Source organism: Vidua macroura, chromosome 10 (genome assembly GCF_024509145.1).
Source record: "Vidua macroura isolate BioBank_ID:100142 chromosome 10, ASM2450914v1, whole genome shotgun sequence".
NCBI classification, from domain to species: Eukaryota; Metazoa; Chordata; class Aves; order Passeriformes; family Viduidae; genus Vidua; species Vidua macroura.
Window position 1 is genome coordinate 24,250,265 of NC_071580.1, and position 19,184 is coordinate 24,269,448.

Here is a 19,184-nt window from a genome sequence, read left to right on the forward strand (position 1 = left end):
TCTAAGCCTTTCCTTTGGTTAGACAGTTTTACTTTAAACTAGCAATTTTCCCTTGTTTTAAAGCAAGAGCAACTGCAAGAGCAATCTCTCCTCTATCCTTGTGACCAGAAGGAATTACATAAAGGAATAGATCTCAGTGGGTGCATGGTCCAGAAGGAATGGAGCAACATGAGTGCAAAAGTCAGCTGTTAACAGCAAAGCACTGCTATCTTCTATTCTCTTAATATCTTGTTTAGTTTGGCCAAGTATAAACAAACCCCAAGAAATTATGGGAAGTAGATGCAGCAAGACTGGGTTGGATAGAACGAATGGTTTTGATGAGAGATGTTATTACTCTGGAAATGAGAAGATAAGAGACCTTGAGCTGAATATTTGATATTCAGAATTCCTGGTAGTAGGATGCCAACAGAATTTCAGAGGGACTGAGGCAGTACATCAAGGACTGTTTCAGGCCTTTGGCAGCTCCCAGTGTGAGGCCACGCTGTTCACACCTTTTCTAGGATGGTCTGTTATAGTCCTTCCTGTGTCATGAGAAAATTGTGCACTTTGTTATGTCTGGCACCTCTTTTTGGTTGTGTTTTTGGGTTGTTTTATTTTTTCTTCTTCTTTTTTTTTTTTTTTTTTTTTCTTTTCTTTTTGTACAACCATTCTATCTTAGTTCACAGGTAAGCTTAGCTACCGGTCCTAAAATTTCAGTTTTCAAACCTTAAGAGTTTTCAACCCTTGTTTTGCCCTGGTGCTCTTGTACAGAGCAGCGATCACAGTGGCAGCCTTTGGCACACTCTGTTCCTGCCAGGCCCAGAGCAGCTGGAACAAGGGAGTGCTGCTCCCAAAGATGCAGTGACTCCTCCTTCTGCAGCTCTGAGTTGCTTTTCTTTTGGGTCACTTTTTGTCATTTTTACCATCAGTCATGTCTGGGGAAGTGTGAGGGGTGGGAGGTGACAGCACACACAGTGCTGCTGTGGGAGGTATCATAAAATAAAAGGTGGGATAAAAGCAAGAATTAGCTGTGGACATACTGAAAAATCATCATTACCATCTCACATTGTTGTTCCACCGTGAACAACGCATTTGGCCACCTCGACTTCTTCTCTTCTCACAGCTGGGATGAAAACACATGGGATTAGAAAGCAACAGAAACTCAGTTTTCATTTGAGGAAGGAAATAGAGTGATTCATTCTGAAGCCATCGGCTCCAAGGGAGGAAGATTTGAATTATTAACAGCATATTTAAACATGACGGGTGCTGACACTTTCATCTCTTATTTTTACTGCCATGGATTTTCTTCACATGCAGTGAGAGAATTTACACTACAGGAACTGTTAATGGTTTCATGCTTCCTACCCATTTTTAGCTGTCTAATTTATGAAAAGCCATTACTAGGTGAGTCACTGCTTTCACAGGATTAGTGTGGCTGAGATAGAGTTTTGGGTGTTCCTTTAATTTCCGTATTTGCTTGAAAGGAACATCAGACCCACATTAAAACTGTTATTGTTTGGTATAAGAGGAGAGTTCAGCATCTCTGCTCTCCTTGATCATGTACAAATACTGAGGAGATGCTCCCTGTCCCTACAACGAGCTAAATAAACAAGAGATTTTTATCTGCATTCTAGATACTCTGAGTCAGGTGGCTCATTGCTCAGAATTTGTGCCTAATTGGATGGGAATCAATTAATTCCAAAGATTACAAATGAATCAATACTGGGATCTCACTCTAAATCTCACTTTAAAGAGGGAATTGCAAAATTACATTTACTCTCTGGTTGAGCTGGTTGAGAAGTAGACATTCACAAGTTTAAAAATGTAACGGGCAAGCCTGAGGGCGAGGGATTTCCCCTCATAATAAATGAACTGTGCGGTGAAATGCATTTGGGCTGTCTGGATCACAGATGTAACAGGAGAAAATGCAGTGTGTGAAATACGCAAGCACTGAATAAGGGGCAGATTTCATAGCCAATACTCTTTGTAATAAATAACTCTGAAATATTTGTTCAGTTTAGTCAACAAACTCCAGCAGGCAGTAATAGATAAAATTTAAAGGAAATCCTGAACTGATTTTTTAAGCTAATTCACTCATCTGTAAACCTCTAAACTTGTTGCAAAAGGCACGTGTTACTTATCTTTCACCCAATTACAAGCTCTTAAAAAAATCACAAAGCTCTTCATAACAGTACTTGAAGATTGGTATTTTTGCTGGATAAATTCTGAGGCAGATCTTCAGCTGCTACAAAGAGAAATGACACTGAAGACCCAGGTTTTCTTTTTTTCTTCTAATTAAAAAATTATAAAATAATTAAAATTTCAATTAAATAATTTATTAAAGAAATAAATTAATTAAAATAAATACATTTTAAAATGTAAAAATTAGCACTTCTTTTTTTCCCTAGGAATTTAAAAATGCTTAAGAGGTTTTAAAAACCAAAGGAAGCAAGTACAATAGTGACTGATGTGCATAAGGTTGGGAGACAATCAGTGATTAGTGGCTAAATTACAGAAACTAAACATCCATCATGTTAATCAATTGGTCTCTGTACATGTTTTCATGTGTACCCCCAAGTGTACGATTTTGAAAGGGTTGTTAGAAAATGAATTCAAAATGAAACTCTTAGAACCTGACATCAAACTGATCCCAAGAGCGTGTACTTGCCTACGTCTTAACCAATAAACATTGCTTGGCTGCTGTTGTGCTGTGGGAGTCTGTGGTGGAAACGGAGCTCCCTTGGCACTGGCTTCTGCAGGAACTTCAAAGTACTTGGAGTATTTAGAATTGAATTGTTCCATTGTGCTTTGCCAGTAGGACCTTTCTTAATGGAGATGTGCTTGGACCACACATCCAGTGCCCATACATCTGGATTTTCAGGCAAGCATTTTTAATTTTCTTCTGAACCAAGATCAATACGAACATTTGTGGTGGCGTCTTTTATTTGTACTTTCAAAACACCCCACATTTTTCCTGTTGTTGTTTCATTCAGGGCAGCTGAGTGACTGAGTGCAGAAGAAAAGCAGAGGAACAGCATTCTTTGGAAGCGGAATGATTGCTGCTCATGTCTTACACCACTTCCACATAACGTGAACAGTGTCCTCACCTGGGAGCCACTGGTGTGGCTGAGGTGTAAAACTGAGGAACAAAAGCAACAGCAGAGGCTAAAAAGAGATGCATGCAAGGGCTTTAAATGGTGCTTGCTTTGGCCAGCCTTTCCCAGGAAATGCAGTTTGTGTGATTGCCCTTTCTGTATCCTGCTAAACTTGATGGCGTGGTGAAAACCTCAGAGATGCAGATTCCTGAAAGCTGTGGAGAATCAGTAGCCAGGTGGAAAATCAGTAGCCAGGTGGAGGTGAGGCCCCGGGGAGTGCTGGCAGCTGAGGAGGAGTGAGCAGGAGCAGCTCAGGAGCCTCTCCCTGCTGTGTTCAGCTGCAGGGAGTTCCCACCACAGCAGCAGTGCTGGTGCTCCCTGGAGGGGAGAAGCTGGAGCAGAGCTGGGGATGCGGCAGGAACTGCAGGAATTGCAGGTTAGCAAGTCTTGCAAGATGGTAACAGAGGTCAGCTAAAGGTGTTTGGTGACCCGGGAGGGATGTAGCAATTTCGGATATGAAGCCAGGCTTTATTGGTTTAGTTCCTTGTGGAGCAGTTCATAATACAGCAACAAAGGTTGCTTTTTGCTGACAATTATAACATCATAAAGCAGGGGATAAATGGAGTAATTGTCATTTTAGACCAGGAGAAGGCATAAGGCTCAGTATCAATAACAGCTCCAAGGGGACCCTAACCATGAAAAAAGGCAGAAATGGATGCAAAGTGAAGAAGTATGATAATACACCATAAGAGTTTGTTCTATAAATAAATAAGCCTGTGGATTGAGTATTTGTCCTGCTTTGATGCATTTCATTTCCAAACAAACTAACACAGAAATTATAAACAAATGAAAATATTCTTTCCCTTTGGACTTTGACTGTTGTCTCCAGTTGCACCAGAGGAAGCTGAAGGGTGAGATGGAGCTGTACCCCACTGTTAAAAGCCCCTTGGACATTGCCTGATACACTTTGGAGGTGTAATATTTTACTATAATTGCTTTCTTAAGGAGATGACAGAGTGCTGAAATTGCTGTCACTTTTTCTGTATGAGTTAAACCAAAGATGTGTGATTCAGGCCTACTCACTGACAGAATGCTCTGAATGTACATGATTGGAATGTTCTTCGGATTAAAAGCAATTCATCAGGGCATTTCTCACCAGGAAAATACCTGTGTCAGATTAGCCCCTTTCCCTCTATGATGGGAGGACAGTGATCCTACTGAATTCAAGCAAAATCTCTGAACTACTTGCACAAACCATCAGGTGGGGAGTTACATAATGTCTGTAATTAATCCCTGATATAAAACTCTGCATGTCCAAGATTGAAGGTTGAGCTAAAGTTCTTTTAAAACAAAACAAACACAAAAAAACAAACCTAAAACAAACAAATGCCCCCCAAAAAAACAACCAACCAACCAACCAAACAAAGCACCAAAACAGCAACAAAAAAACCCAGTACAAAGTGGTACTACAAACTTCTGAAAAATAATCTTTTTCAGAAAACCAGGCCATTCAAATCTATTGAATCCCACGAAATGTTAGTAAAAACATTAATAAAAAACGTTTGGCAAAGGGTGTCAGAAGGTTCTTTCTCATTCTGGTGCTGTTCAGGAAGGCTGGATATGGAAGCAAGCTGCAGGTTCTCTGGAGAGTTGCCATAAAAGGTTGTTATGGGGTGTCCAAATATCAATAACCACTTCCAAACTGTTCTTTTGTGCTGGTTTGAAGCTCCTGGAAGTATTGCTATTAATCCACATAGGCACAGGGTGCACTGCATCTGATGCTGCAGGGATGCATGTGAGTGCAACAACATCATTGCAACTCATAAGAACTTGCATTTGCTGTTAAAAAGCTGTGATGCTGTGCAATCACTTCTAATATTTCTAATATTTGTTCTAATATTTGTGAGGTCCAAATATTTCTAATATTTGTTGTAATATTTTGGATTCCTCGGGAGACTGACTGGGGGAAAACAGGGAATTTGGTACAGCTTTATGCAGATGAGGTCATGGCAGAATGCAAGAGAAGAGTGAGAAACTGGACAGTTGCTCCACTGACAAAACAAGTTGGATCCAGTTTTTCTCCTTGTGTTTGCTCCCCTGTGTGAGCACAGAGTAAAACATAATTTGCTTTACCCCTGCTTGGTTGGATGGCGTTAGTGAGACCGTGGGGATTATTACTGGAAAGGGAATGCTGCTCCTTTCACTCCTAAAGGATTCTGTTAGTGTTCAGTGACTAAATAAACAGTGTATGAGCAAAACAAAACCTTTTAAATCAGCAGCAATCCAGAAAGTGAGGTTGTTAACAAAATTGGGTTTTTTTCTGCAGGTTACAGATTACATTTCATTTACTTGAATAACCCAGATGTAGCAGTGTGGAGAGATTAGCATAATCACCAAATATATTAATCTGAATTTAATTTAACAGCTATTGATAAAAATCAAATTATTTCAGCTAGAAATTGATTTTTTTTTCAAAGGAACTACAGCTTGGAACTGAGACTGAGGCCAAAATGCCATTAAATCCTGATTTATTGTGTTGTGTAGATAGATTATTTCACAGTTTAGTTTTTTAAGCCACTACAAGTTTTTTGAATTACAGCAGGGATTAGTGTGTTGATGTTCAGTTTTTTAAAATTGAAATTTAGCCTTCATTTAGCTGTTTAAATTGATAACCCACTAATCGTGGATCATTATGGTTTTGTTTGCTAGACTGGAGAATAATCTAATGTCTGACACCTCCCTGAGCTCTGAAGATTACTAGTTTTGAGGTGCACATGCACATATATTCATGAGTACATATTTGTGGAATTACTTCAGGTTTTAAGCAGCATAACAAACTCTCGAGCTAGTAACTTCTATGATTTTGAAGTGAATACTTCACAGTTTATTATTTAACTTTTCCGTTCAGAATTACCTATAAGAAGTCTGGTAATCTAATTTATTTTTAATAGTGTGAAAGTAATCTCTGAGAACTTCTATTCAGTGGATTACTAACAAGCTGTTGGTTGTTTTTATTTAAAATCTCATTGTAAAAATGGAAATGTGGTCTTTTCATCTCGGCTGCACTAGTTCTGTTATTTTCTCCTCCATTTGAATGCTGGAATCTGACTTCAAAATCTATTCTCCCAATAACTCTGTAGTTTGTCTTTCTGATAATACTTGCCTTAGTTAAATATTTTAAATAGTCACAGGCAGCAGCTCACAGACTGCAAATTTCAAGATTTTTATGAGTATATTATTAAATTATTTTTAACAAGTTAGTTCTAATTCAGACTAGGGAATTGAATCAAAGCAGTTTTAAAGAGAGGAGGCACAGAACAGGCTAAAATGTACTTTGCCAATGATTTCATAGACACTTCTCCAGAATAGGTGTGGTTTCTATCAAGGTACAAGTTTACCCAGAGAAAATTACAGCAAGGGAATTCTAGCAAGGAGAATTACTTGTCTTCATTTCTGTACTGAATTCCTCTTTGGATATTCAGCCACTCTAGGGCTTCATGGATAAAAATAAAGAACTTGATTTTAAGGTTTTCATGCAAGCACCAAGATTTCCTCATATTCACAGGTCAAAATTCTTTTTTTTTCTGGTTGCTGTGGTCTCCCAGCTGATTCCTGATTGCCGGGCCTGCAATGCTGCAGATGCATTTTGGGCACCCTCACTGGGGACCCTGGCCCTGAGCACTGCAGAGCATCCCTGCAAGGGTTAATGTCCTGTGCCTCGGGAGCTTGGAGGAGTTCAAAGTGCTCAAAGAGCCTCAAAATGTCCAACACAAATACTGCTGGGGAGAGGGACAGATAAGGCAGGGGCAGCACACCTGGGTCAGCTCTGAAGCACCACTCAGTCACCCCTGGAGGTAAGGGGGTGGTCAAGGTGGCTTCTCAAGTCCTTTTTCATATCCATTTTCTCTTTTCTATTGTCCTGGGGGGGAAGGAAAAAAAAATAATTAAAACCTGATTCAGAAGGAAATTTTCTGTCATAAACACTCCCAGTTGTCAAAATCAGTTGCTTACATTGGGAACTGAGTGACCTTGTGTGGTTAGTTCCCAAAATTTTTACTATCAGTCCAAAGCCTAATGATTTCCTACTGCCATCTAAATAAAATCTAGAGTTTTTTACTATTACAAGAGTAACCTATTGTTCAGTTAACTTTAAGGTGCCTTCTTGGTGTGAAATGCTTGCTGCCATGTGCCAGCTGTGCATCTGGCATGGAGCAGCCCCTTCCTAGGCCAGCACCAGCAGTGGGAGAGAGTTTAAGGTGGGGCTTACACCTGGATCCTTTTAAAGCAGGTCTGGTCTGTGAAGATTTGCTGCACTCAGTGACCGTGCTGGCTTTCTGGAAGCACTGGGCTGGGCATTGACAGGTGACTGATCTCCATATGGAATATCAGCCACAGGGGAGTGACTCACGCTCTGCAAACCTCCTGCTGCTCAGGAGCTGTTTGTGATGTGAGAGAGTTGGTAAGGTCATGGTGAGGGAAGGGGAAAAGGGCTGGAAGGCAGAGTGTTCCTGACTGCTGCAGGTCATGCCTTAGGATTTTAGCTTTTCTATTTTTCAGATCCTGTGCTGCATTAGGGCATCACTCCATACAGTGTTCGTTACTGTCTTCACATTCACTTCCAAGTTTCAGAGGAATGGAAAGCAAAGCAGAAATGCTCCTTCAGCAGACAGGGAGGAGACTGTTTCCATTTTCCCAGAGAGCCCCAAGGGCTGCTTGTGATGATGCAACTCACTGCAGATTTTCAGGCATTAAAATATCTGGGCTTTTTCACAACTAGCAAAAGGCAGTGTCTTGAATGTAACAAGCCTGAAAGATACAATCAGAGTAAACAGCTCTTCACTGAATTAGCAGATGTTTATAGATTTACTGGGGGAAGAAGAGCAAAACTGGTGTTCAGTTTCTGGACTGTGGCATTTTGCAGATGTGCAAGTGTTCACAGCATTGATCCACAGAATGTGGCTGTGGGCCCCAGAAATCACACTGGGGTCCTGGAAATGGGATTTAAACATGGTCTTTGTGTAAAGTAAAGGTGGTCATTAAAAAATCAGAGTTGGAGGGAAAGATAGATGGTAAAATATAGGTGGGAGCTTAGCCTAAGAAGAAACCACAAGGCTCTCGGGGATCCCATGAGGATGGGGGAGTTCAGGGGAGGTGGCTGTAATGTTATAGACTTTGTCTATAAGACTAAATCTTACTTTACATATTTTAAGTTTCTGTTAGGAGGTATTTAATGAATTCACATTCATTTACCAAGTGATTTATTTGGCCAAATAATCTCAGAAATCTTTTTTAAAAGGTCTTTAAAGCTCTGGCTTTGATTTATTAAAAATATTTTGTGGTTTTGGAGTTGGTTTTTTTGGTTTTTTTTGTTTTTTTTTTTAATTCAATGAGAACTTGAAATGAGAAATTACCCTTTATTGCTTTAATGTATTTTATTGGTTAAATAAAATTCCAGTTTTAGGAATTGATGGATGTTGAAACTGGAAAGAAGGGACATGTGTGTGAATAACCCTGTGGGAAGGTTGACAGGACACTTGTAAATGATAGCTGTGCTTCATGGGAGCTCTTCAGGAACTGAACTTGACATTTTGGGAGAAATAAGGGTGAGAGTTTGGGTCTCTGTACGGATCCCTGTGCTGTTCTCTGACACTTGCACAGACTGCTATTTAAGTAATGAATAGGTGGGATAAAATATTCAGTGCAGTTTTCTTGGCTAAGTAGCTAGACAAGATTTAAACTTAACAAGCCTCCTGATAATTAAGCTTTAATATAAGTAGAGGTGGTAATTACCCTGTGAAGTTTAGCTGTGATGGAACTGCCTCTGAATAGCAGTGGCAAATATACAGACAGGCTACAAAAACTCTTCGCTGCTGGTGGAAAAGTGACTTTCTTTCAGCTGTTTTGTTGTTTCTGGGACTTTAAAAACAAACAAACAAACAAAATCAGGTTAAGAGTTGATTTACTTCTAAAATGCAGAAATTCTAAAACTCTTTAATTCTAAAATTTACTTCTAAATCAGCAATGCTGGGAAGTGATGTATAGGAAAATGGGAAGCCCCAAAGCCTCCTGGGTTTTAATCTGAGTCTCTTGACAGACAGGCAGAAAAACCATCTTCACTCTTGAGAAAATATAACTTAAAAGCAAGGAATCATCCTGAGCACTCCTTTGAGAGCCTGCCTTGTTCTCTGTGCCAGAGTTCACTTCTACCTGGCTGCAGCCAGCAACCAAGGGCAGCAGCACATGAGTCAGAGAGCTGGGGATGCTGAGTCAAGGCTGCCCTGCTCCTTCCCTCCCAGCCCTGCCCAGCTGCTCCCTGCTGACTCCTTGGGGTAAACCAAGGAGCTGGAAGCCCACACAGAATTGGAACAGGGGAAGCCCTCACTCCTCTGCACTGCACAGGTGATGTCCAGCTTCGGGGTGACACATCAGAAACAGGAACTTTGCAGGTAACACCTGTAACACCTGGTATCTCACAGGTAACACCTGCTCAGAAAGTGGAGCTTTGCTCAGAGCTGAGCTGGGTCCTCTGGGGCTGCTCTGGAGCTTCTCCTTGCAGGTTTGTGAATCTGGAATGTCTGCCAGACCAGACCAGGGTGTCCAACCTCACTGGGCTTCTTCAAACCTGCTCCAGCTTTAGAGTCCTGGATTTTGGAAACGTTTCTCTAGCAACATGTTTGCTATTTATGTCTTTGCCCTGTAGTTCGTTATCGAGGCACACCGCATTTCTTAGCTTCCAGTAAGAAATGGCAGCAATGATGGTGACTCATTGATTGTTTTATTCTTGCTTTGTTTCAGACGTGTCTCACCAAGGCTCTGAGTACAGCTTTGTTCTGTTAGGCTTCCTCTCTCTCACAGCCTGCTGTACTTTGGTGATTTATGCTTTAACCCAGCGTTGTGTGTTTGCAATCAGTTTTCTTTCCCTAATTTCACATCAGTAATTTAGGGCAAGAAAAAGAAAGGCTTTGTGTCATCCAGGATTTTTTTTTTTTTTTTTTTTTTTTGTTATCCAGGATTTGACTTCTTTGCCGGATCTCTTCTTTGTTTTGGTTTGTTGGGGGTTTGTCACTGTAGCTGAGGGGGGTTGTGTCTTCTTATGCCCAGTAGAAGCACTTTCCTATTTTTGAACTAAAATTCCTTCAATAAACTTTTCTAGGGAGAAAAGTGCACCTCTTCTTGTGATGTCAGCCTTTGGGTTCTGTTTCCAGGTGTGTAACCTCAGTGTGCACGACAGAGCTGAAGGTACTGAAGTACCAAAGGGATTTAAGGACCACTTCAGCTCAAATGAACCACATTAAATGAACCACATTAACATAACTGATGGGGCCAATGGAGCATAAGGAACTTTAGCAAAAGAAAATTCTGGTATTTTTTGTAACCACATGTTCATTTACATACACTAGATTTCATCTATATTGAAATAGTAACCATTTTGAGAGAAAATTAGATGTCAGACCTGATTTTTGTGCCAGTTTTATTGCCTTTAGCCCACATCTTCACCCAGATAACTCAAGGCTAACAAAATGAAAAGCAAAAAAATAATTAAAAAGGGAAAAAAAAAGAAGTTTGTGTTCTTTCCAGCTGGTGAAGAGAAATTATTATAGGAGCCTGAAACCTGCCAATTCTGAAACCTTGTAAGAATTAATAGAAGGTGCAATCAATGCTATCTAGGAACTTGAGATAACACTTCCTTCTGAAAAGTGATTTTTCTGCAATACAGTGTTTTGGTGTTCTTCTGTGTAGACATTGCACTGAAGATAGATTTTAGTTAGTAACTGCTATGAACATATCACAGAAATGATTTTCCATATGTTTTACTAAACAAATTTCTATCTGAAAGCAGACTGATGGAAATTAAACAAATTATTAATTTAAACAAGCAAAATGTAGAAAACCAAAAATTACATTTGTCTCTTTTTGCAATATAATGTTGATATCTGTATAAATATTAAGAGAAAGGTTTTTTCTTATTGCTTACACCTGTATTTGCTTTCATTCTCTAATGAAAATAAATCTTATTTAGTATAAAAATTACAATTAGTTTCATACCAGCCAATGAGAATTAACCCTTTTCTAAGAAAAAACACACAGTATGGGACTGAAATTGGTTGAAGTCACAGGTCAGTCTGTGGAAATTACCACAAAAGGAGATTTATTTAGGGTTGGTTTGGGCTTTTTTTTTTTTTGAGCAACATTCATTTGGCTTGAATAGAGATACTGGAGAAGATAAATCAGTTGGTCATTACTAACTTAACAAATGTTGATCAAACTCAAGATGATGTCTTAGGGTTCCTCTCCTTTTCCTCTGTGTGCATATTTAGTACACCAGATGGTTAATGCAGTCATAATAAACTAGTGGGAATATTTCATTAAATGTGTTCCCAGGACATTAAATGCAGAGTATTATCCTTTGGCTGGTGATCAGAGTAAATATTTGGCAATAAGGGAGAGTCCTTGTAGAATATTGTTGGTAATACATGAAAAGCACATTTGAGAACAGAGCTGTGCTCAAAGCAGGACTTTCATCCCAAAATGAAGACATCTCAAACGCTAATTCCTTCTATACGAGGGGTTTTGTTCTACCACCGATTCACTATTACTCATTACACAGGTGTTACAAATAGCATGAGGAATAATTTGAAATTTGATAGTCCTGGACTGGAATTAGTCTAAGCTTGTAGCCATTTACTTGTCAATAATCACATTTTTACTGAATACTGAAGGGCTCAGATGGAAAAAAAAGCACAATGAAGAGCAAATCTCTGTTCAAGCAGTGATGCTTCCCTTGGAAAGGAAGGGAGCCTCTTTGCTCTTGTTGGGAGCTAATTCTACTCCCTCTGTGAGGTCTCAGAGGGCTGAGAACGTCTTTCTGTAGTCTGAAAAATCCCTCCAGCCACAGTCTGCAAATGGCCACTAGCCCAGCAGTGATACTGCTCTGTCAATCAGCTGTTATCTCCTCAGCCTAACCAGTTTTGTGATACCATGGCTTTCTTTACTCCCATTGAGCAGCTTTTTTTGTTCCCCTGCAGAAGCAAGATGAGTAGAATGAAAACAAGGATAAACCTAGCTCATTAAAATAGGCTGGTTAGTAACTGGAGGGGGAAAGATGGGCTAGAAATCTGAAATATGTACAGTTAGTGGGCAGCTGGACTGAAAAGCAAATTACCCTACTGAGAGCATCCCAGAAGTGGAGGTGATGGTCTCCAGCCACAGTTGTCTTTTGGAGAGTCCTCTCACCCTGCAGGCAGAGAACATCATTACCTTCTTGTAAGAGGAATGAGAACCTGAAGAACACTTAATTTTATGGGGGTGCTAGAAGTTTCTCTGCAACTCTCCTAACAGAATTAGTGTGTGGTTTTCAAAGAGTAACAGGACCTGCCATTTGACACTATCCCATTTCACTATGGGAAAACAAACAAACAAAAAAAATTGGTAGGAGGTGCTGGAGTGGGTAATTAATGTCTCTTTCCTGGACACAAGGAGAAAAATGACTGTGCTCCCACAGCTGTGGTAGGCCCATGCCGTTTTTAAGTTTGTTCAGTTAAGGACTTGAGTCTGGAAGGCTCAGAATCATAAGGAGTTTAAATACCAATTTCTTTGAGAGGTGACACCTGAATAGAGGAGCAGAGAATTTGAGTCTGCTCTGTTGATCAGACTGGGTTTTGTTAGGGTTATGCCAAACCTCACATGGCCACGCTGATTGGTAAGAAAGCTTCTTTAGCTAGGCTTGGCTAAACTGACCTCATGCAGAAATAAAATCCCACGGGGTAGCACCTGATTAACACAAAGCTGGAAACCTGCAAATTCCTCCAGGATGCAGAAATCTCCAAGCACAGTCAGTACAAGTCCCTCCCTGCAAACTATCAGTGGGAAAATTTGTTTAGCTGTTACTGCACAGGAATAAACAAAGCAAGTCCAAAACTAACAGCAAACCCCCAGGGCTATAGAGCTCCTTTCTTTCCTCAGAGACCCTCGTGCCTCAGAACTTCCCAGTGCATCCCAGTTCCCTGCACCAGGGACAATGTGAGATGGGTGTGTTTCTGCAGCTGCTCCTTGGGCCAGAATCTTCACTGACATGCACTAAAATAGGGTATACATTTGCATTTGTAGCCAATTTTAATAATTGTTTCAGAGTTGAATCTCAAGAGTACAAAGCTGTGGAAGTGTTCTGTTTAACTATTTCATAGTTAAACAAAGAGGTGTTTGTGGTGTGTTTTTCAAATGCCTTTGAAACCGCAGACTGTCAGACTCTACTTCCAAGTGAAGCCCAAATGGGTGGGTGCCTTTTGAAGGGGTTCGTGTGGAAAAAGTGTCTTAAATATGTGTAAGTTACAACAGTAAATATGTACTACACAAATATGATACCTGAAGAGTAAAAAAAAAGAAAAAAAGAAAGGGAAGAGAGGCAGTGCAATTTTGTTTTATTTGAACAACAGAGAAAGGGTTTGAGGAAAGAGGACTCAGACTGGGGTTCTAAAAAAATTGCCTGCTTTTTTTTCATTTTTGGTAGGGATCAAGAATCAGATCTGCTGCATTGATGCACACTCACTGCCCCTCCCCTGAGCTCTGCCAGCTGACAGCCCCTAAAGCTGTCTGATGGGATTCTTGCTTCCCATGTGCTATCAGCTTCAGCTGGGTTTCTCACTGTCTAAACAGAAAATAACTCCAGCTGTTAAAAATAGGTTGTGAGCTCTGGCTTGAGTCAGAGTTGGAGAGGAGCAGGAGGAGGACAGTGAAGAGGGCTGGGCTGCTCTGCCCCAGCCTTTCTGTGCCATGGACAAGTCCCTTCATCCCCTCTACCTGTTTCCAGCCATATGTGGGATAACAGCTTTTCCTTAGCTCAGTGCAGTGTTGTTAGGATAAGGACTTTGAAGGGATTAGGTCCTGTAGTTGGAGGCTTTAAAAAGCACTTTGGATGGATAAAAGAAGATGCTGAAAGCAGCCTTGGAGGTCCTCATGTGAACTGTACCAAGGCACAGTGGTGCCTTGGCATCCTCCTGGTATTTGCCTCTCCCTTCCCTAGCCTGACTAAGTGAAAAAAGATCTGCTATGTAGCTCACAGATATGAACAAAAATGAAAGTGTGTGTCAGATGGTTTCCCAAAATATTAGATGCACAATCACCCTTAATGCTTTTTCAGCCAGTGCTGAAATGCAGAACAGTAACACTGGATATCTCCAATTCTCTTTAAATTAAGAGTTGCAGCTGCCTTTAACTGTCAGATCTAAACAGCAAGTTGCTTCCAAAACATCTCAGCGAGATGACAAATCTCTTAGTCATGACTTTGACCCACCAGTTTCAGGCCCAACTGGAGGAGCAGAGGATGTCTGAGTCAGCTGAGACCATTTTGCTGAATCACTCAGAAAGTCCCTGAACGTTTCTTCCAAGGTGGCTGCAAACACAGAGCCTGCAGTGCTTTCAGTCTGCTGGGCTGCTTGTCTGACTGCTCCAAATGTGGCTGGTGCTCTGATGTCTCAGAGTGGTTGCCATTTAAGAGTATTTTTGACCAACAATAACAGAATTTTGTTCCTCTTTCAAAATTAATTTGACTTGGGAATGGCAGTTCTCAGCACCAATGGTAATTTTTTTCCTTTCCCTAAAAAAAAGTACACAAGTCTGATGGCTAGGGGCCTAGTGATGGAGCTTTCATATGGATTTTGCATTCTTTGTAGCTCCCCAAAATCATGCCAGACCATGAGAAATTATACTTTAAAGTTGTGATGCTTCATGATATTTCAAAAGGAAGCTTCTACAACATAGTGCTAAGATTTTTGCATAAATTTCTTTGACTAACACTTCTGAGGAATTATAAGCTGATATGACATGGTACAGAGGCAATTTTAGAAGAATGATGTAAATGCAGGAAGAATGATGTAAATGTGGGCTGGACTTCAATTCCAGAATTTTTGCTTTATGACATCACAGAGAATGTCTGTGCTTTCAAGTGATGCAGGCCTTCAGCTCCCTTTTTTACCAGAAAGCTTGGATTAGAATTTAGGTAATTAATTAAGATGGGTATGTTAATTATGAGCTTGCTGTGCCTTAGCATAAAGATTGTCACCTCTCTTTGGTGGTTGCAGTAGCTCCTGCTGGATGGTCAGGGCAACTGTAAAAACTTCCCATCATCTCCTGCCTTGTGCAGGGAGCAGAGAAGCCCCAGAAAATGCAGTTGAAACCAAATTAGATGGCAGCAAGAATGCTGGAAGAGAAGAACCTTGAAAGTGTCTACTGTATGTCAAGTCATTTTAAGGACAGCTTGGGAGCTGCAAAAAAAAGATGAGAATTACTAGGCAGAAAAGGTGCATGGCAGAGCTCCAAATTTGGAGTTATCTCATAGCTCTGACCAAGAGCATTGCTGAATTTATAAGCTCTGCTTACAGCAAAACATGTGGCAGGGAAAAACTCTTCTCACATCCTCCTCTTCTGTAGTCTCTGGGATTCCAACAGTGCATAACTGAAGAGAGGAGCTCTCTTGACGTTTGTAGTAGTGACACAGTGTTTCCACAGACAAAAATCTGCTTGTGTTGATTGGGAGAATGCCTATTTACTTCCTTAACTGCAAAGAAGTTTTACAATTTTAATTTTATCTCTGTTGTTGTACCAGGATCTCCCTTTGAGGCTGTTGATGCTCCAGGGAGATCTTGTTTTGTGTTGTGTGCGATGTACATTATAGTCAGATTTTGATCCTTTGTGACAACTCAGAATGAATCCTGTTGGGATGCTGGCCTGTGGCCATTGATGGAGTGCTTCCCTGGCAGGTGGCAGCAGCCTCTGCTTTTAATGTTTTTAGTTGTGGCCGTGAGGTCCTCAAAGGATGAGCAAGTAGGATGGTTCAGTTTCTGCGCCTCCAGCTCAAGCTTGCTAATGGCATTCCCACCCCAGTGAAAGAGTGAAGTGTGAGCCACAGCAGTGCTGCAGGTCTGCAAACAGCTGCTCCATCTCTGGGAGCTTCTGGGGGTCAGTGCTGTCCACAGGGATCTCAGCCCTCAGGCAATACTGTCAAACTGAATTTTGCAGCTGAAGGCACCTTTGGGGAGCTAACTTCAGTGCCCCAGGTGTTTTGGCAGTGTATTAATGAGGCTGTAATTCCAGCAGCATTAATCAGAGCCCAGGATGTAGAAGGGAATGATTCACAGAGAAACACTGTGTTCTCTCAGTCTGTCACTGTGGGAAGGCACTGGTAATGCATGAGTGGGATTTGTGATTTCAGTTCACATGCTCAGGGATTTCCTCTGCAGCTTCAGGAGGGGTTTTATTTCCCTGCGGGGAGCAGTGAGAGGGGTCCCTTGGAAGAAGAGGTGAGGTTTCGCAGGTGTGAGTGTGAGGGATGACTGGCTGAGGCTCAGGGACCCTGCTCAGGCTGGTGGAGTCATTTGTCTGCACAAACTCACACTCTGAGAAAGACCAGATGTGTTGCTGGATTTTCAGGACGCTTTGTTTTGTCCTTTGTTATGAAGCAGACTGGAGAAAGCCGGTGTTGAAGGTCAGGAGCTGCTGTGCAGAGGGTCAGGACTCTGCTCACAGCAGTGCTGCCTACTCATCCAGGGGCTGTGGATATGCTGAAGCTGCTCTGGTGGGCATTCAGGGACCAGGACTGGGGAGGGTCAGCATTACTGCTGCCAGAGATGACTGACTTCATGCTGTGTGCAATTCTCACCCCCACTTCCTCCTCTGTTTCTCTCCTCTCTTCTGTTTGTGATGGATGCGACCTCCTCCTGTTTCTGTTTGTTTCCTTCTGTTTATCTTTGCTTGGTGAGGTGCAAACAGGAGGAGCAGGGCAGTGCTTTACTCAGCACAGCCCATCTGCTGCATTCACAGAGTACCAGAGCAGAGTGGGTTTCCTTAGTGGGACTTAAGCTCTGCCCTGCTACTCATGCCTGAGATCAGTTTGGCCATTGGCCTAATTTAGGGTAGATCATCTGAGTTGTTTGCCATTTAAAAATGCAGCAAGGAAGGTGGAAGAGTTTGATAAAGTCCCATCAAGAAATAGTGTAAAAACTGATTGTGGTATGAGAAAGAATGGTGTGAGAAATAGATTTGTAGAAAATTTTCAAAGCTTGACAGAAGGCTCACACAGTATGCCTCTGTATACAAACCTTGGGATAAGAAATACTGACTTGGAAATGCCATGCAATAGGACAGACATTGTTGAGAGAAAAATAGAACTAGAAACAAGTTTCAGAGGATGTCTTTACAAAAAAGACAAGGCTTTAGAGAAATAGAACTATGAAAGATGCATTGTGGTAGGACCCACAAGGGGTAATTTTAGATTATTAACTTTCAGGCATTTACAGCGTGGTGTGGCAAAAGCTGATAGGCCAAGAAACGCTTATGGTGTACTGTAATTAGGAAATAGTTGGCTTCTGATTGTGATGGTGTGAATTATAACATCTGTATTGTCTCACCCTTATCATGAGACTGAAAATGGAATAAGAGTGTTTAAAATGCCTCTCAGAAAATAGCATTGTCCAACAGAATGGAGCAGTAGGGCTGTGATCCAGGAATGGAAAACAGGGATTGAAACAACGGGAAAGTTCTTTGAAGAAAAAGAAGGTACTTTGAAACTTCAAAAGTTCTTTGAAGAAATAGGTACTTTTTAACAGTTCCAGAAAAGGGGTAGTGAACAAATAAGGATGGTTTTGGTCACTTTGGTTCTCTGGTTTTGCCCTAGGTCTGTTCCAGCATCTGCCCAGGGTCCCACAGGGGCTGCAGGGGCTGCAGGGCCCCCTCCTGCCACCAACGTGTCCAGCAACAAGAGGCTGCAGCAGACACAAGCCCAGGTGGACGAGGTGAGTGCTCCAGCACAAGGTGCTGCTGTGCTCAGTTCCTCCCTTGTGCAGCTCCTGCTCATCTGAAGGCAGTGGGTCCAGGAAATGAGATTTATCAGAGGAGGCAGACAGTAAAGAGACATCCTGAATATAAACATCCCTGCACCAGGAACAGCTCGGCAGATTAAATGTGGGCATTGCTGCCAGTTCAGGGATTCCTCCCAGTCAGTCTGGTTAGTTGGAAATGTCATAGTGGAAGCAGCTCTTCTAAGTGTGTTCCTGCACTCCTAAAGGTTAGATGCTAATTTCTCAGACTGTTTCACAGAGACAGAAGACCACCAGCTTCTCCCAGACCGATTAAAACCTCCAGAACTGAGCCTCCGAGGGCGGTGTTCATTAGCAAGCGCTCAATTGATTAATCATCACAATTTATTCCCAAAGAAAGGCACCCACACATGATGTCATAACAGCATCTCTAACAAATCCCCACTCCTGTTGTTGATCTTGGAGGACCAAGTTCCATGTGCCTGTTCCAGCTTGGATCCTTAAATTCTTGTCTTGGCTGTAGCAGCAGAGTCCATGCAGCTGCTCTGGGAATGGGAGCAGTGAGCACAGCACTGCTCGTGGTCCCTGGCTGTACCAGGAGCACAGCAGCAGCTGTGCCATCCTTACACACCTGCTGGGTGCATTTGTGTGCTGGTATTAAGGAAAGGATATTGTTAAACCCCTCCAAAGACTGAAGTACCTCGTTGCTTACTGTCTGTGGTGAAGTGCACAGAGCCTGTGTGACCCTTAAATGCCAGTTTGATAAAATACACATTAGAAAATATGTACTTACATGCCCTAAGGCCTTTATTTTCAAAAGCTTCGGGCATGCTTTAAAGATAGTAGAGAAGACCTCAAAATATCCAACTCAAATGAATTTCTTAAGATGAGTTAAATACACCTGCCAAAACAGGATTTGTCTTTTTGAGAAGCTTTTCTTTGTTGAAAATCTGGAACAGTGACTTTCTGGTCTCCCCATTGTTGGTGTTCAGATGTGTTCAGAACATCCTCTGGCTGCAGAAATGCATGCAGAAATGTCTAGACTAGGTTCTCTCTTTAGCTCTTTATTTCCTCTTCCAGTGGGGAAAGGAATGTTACATTTTAACTTCTGTCTTTGGTCAGAATAATGAAATAAACTTCTTGTCCTGAACATGTTACATCATGGAGGTCCTGTAATTGTTTATGTGAATGACAGCAAAAGTAACTGTCCCTAAAAGATGATAAAAATTGCATTTTATTATCTTAAAATGAGTGATGGCTCTCAGATCATAGGGCTCTTCAAGTAGATCAGTAGAGATGG

The 19,184-nt window shown here is 41.4% G+C and overlaps 1 protein-coding gene across 1 annotated transcript in view; it reads left to right on the forward strand.

Annotated features, from left to right (window-relative positions):
* LOC128812426 (vesicle-associated membrane protein 2-like) overlaps positions 1–19,184 on the forward strand; it is a 41,841-nt gene that overhangs the window by 14,470 nt on the left and 8,187 nt on the right. Inside the window, exon 2 of the mRNA XM_053986832.1 lies at positions 17,743–17,860. Coding sequence (XP_053842807.1) covers positions 17,743–17,860 — 118 coding nt within the window. The remainder of the gene's footprint in view (positions 1–17,742; positions 17,861–19,184) is intronic.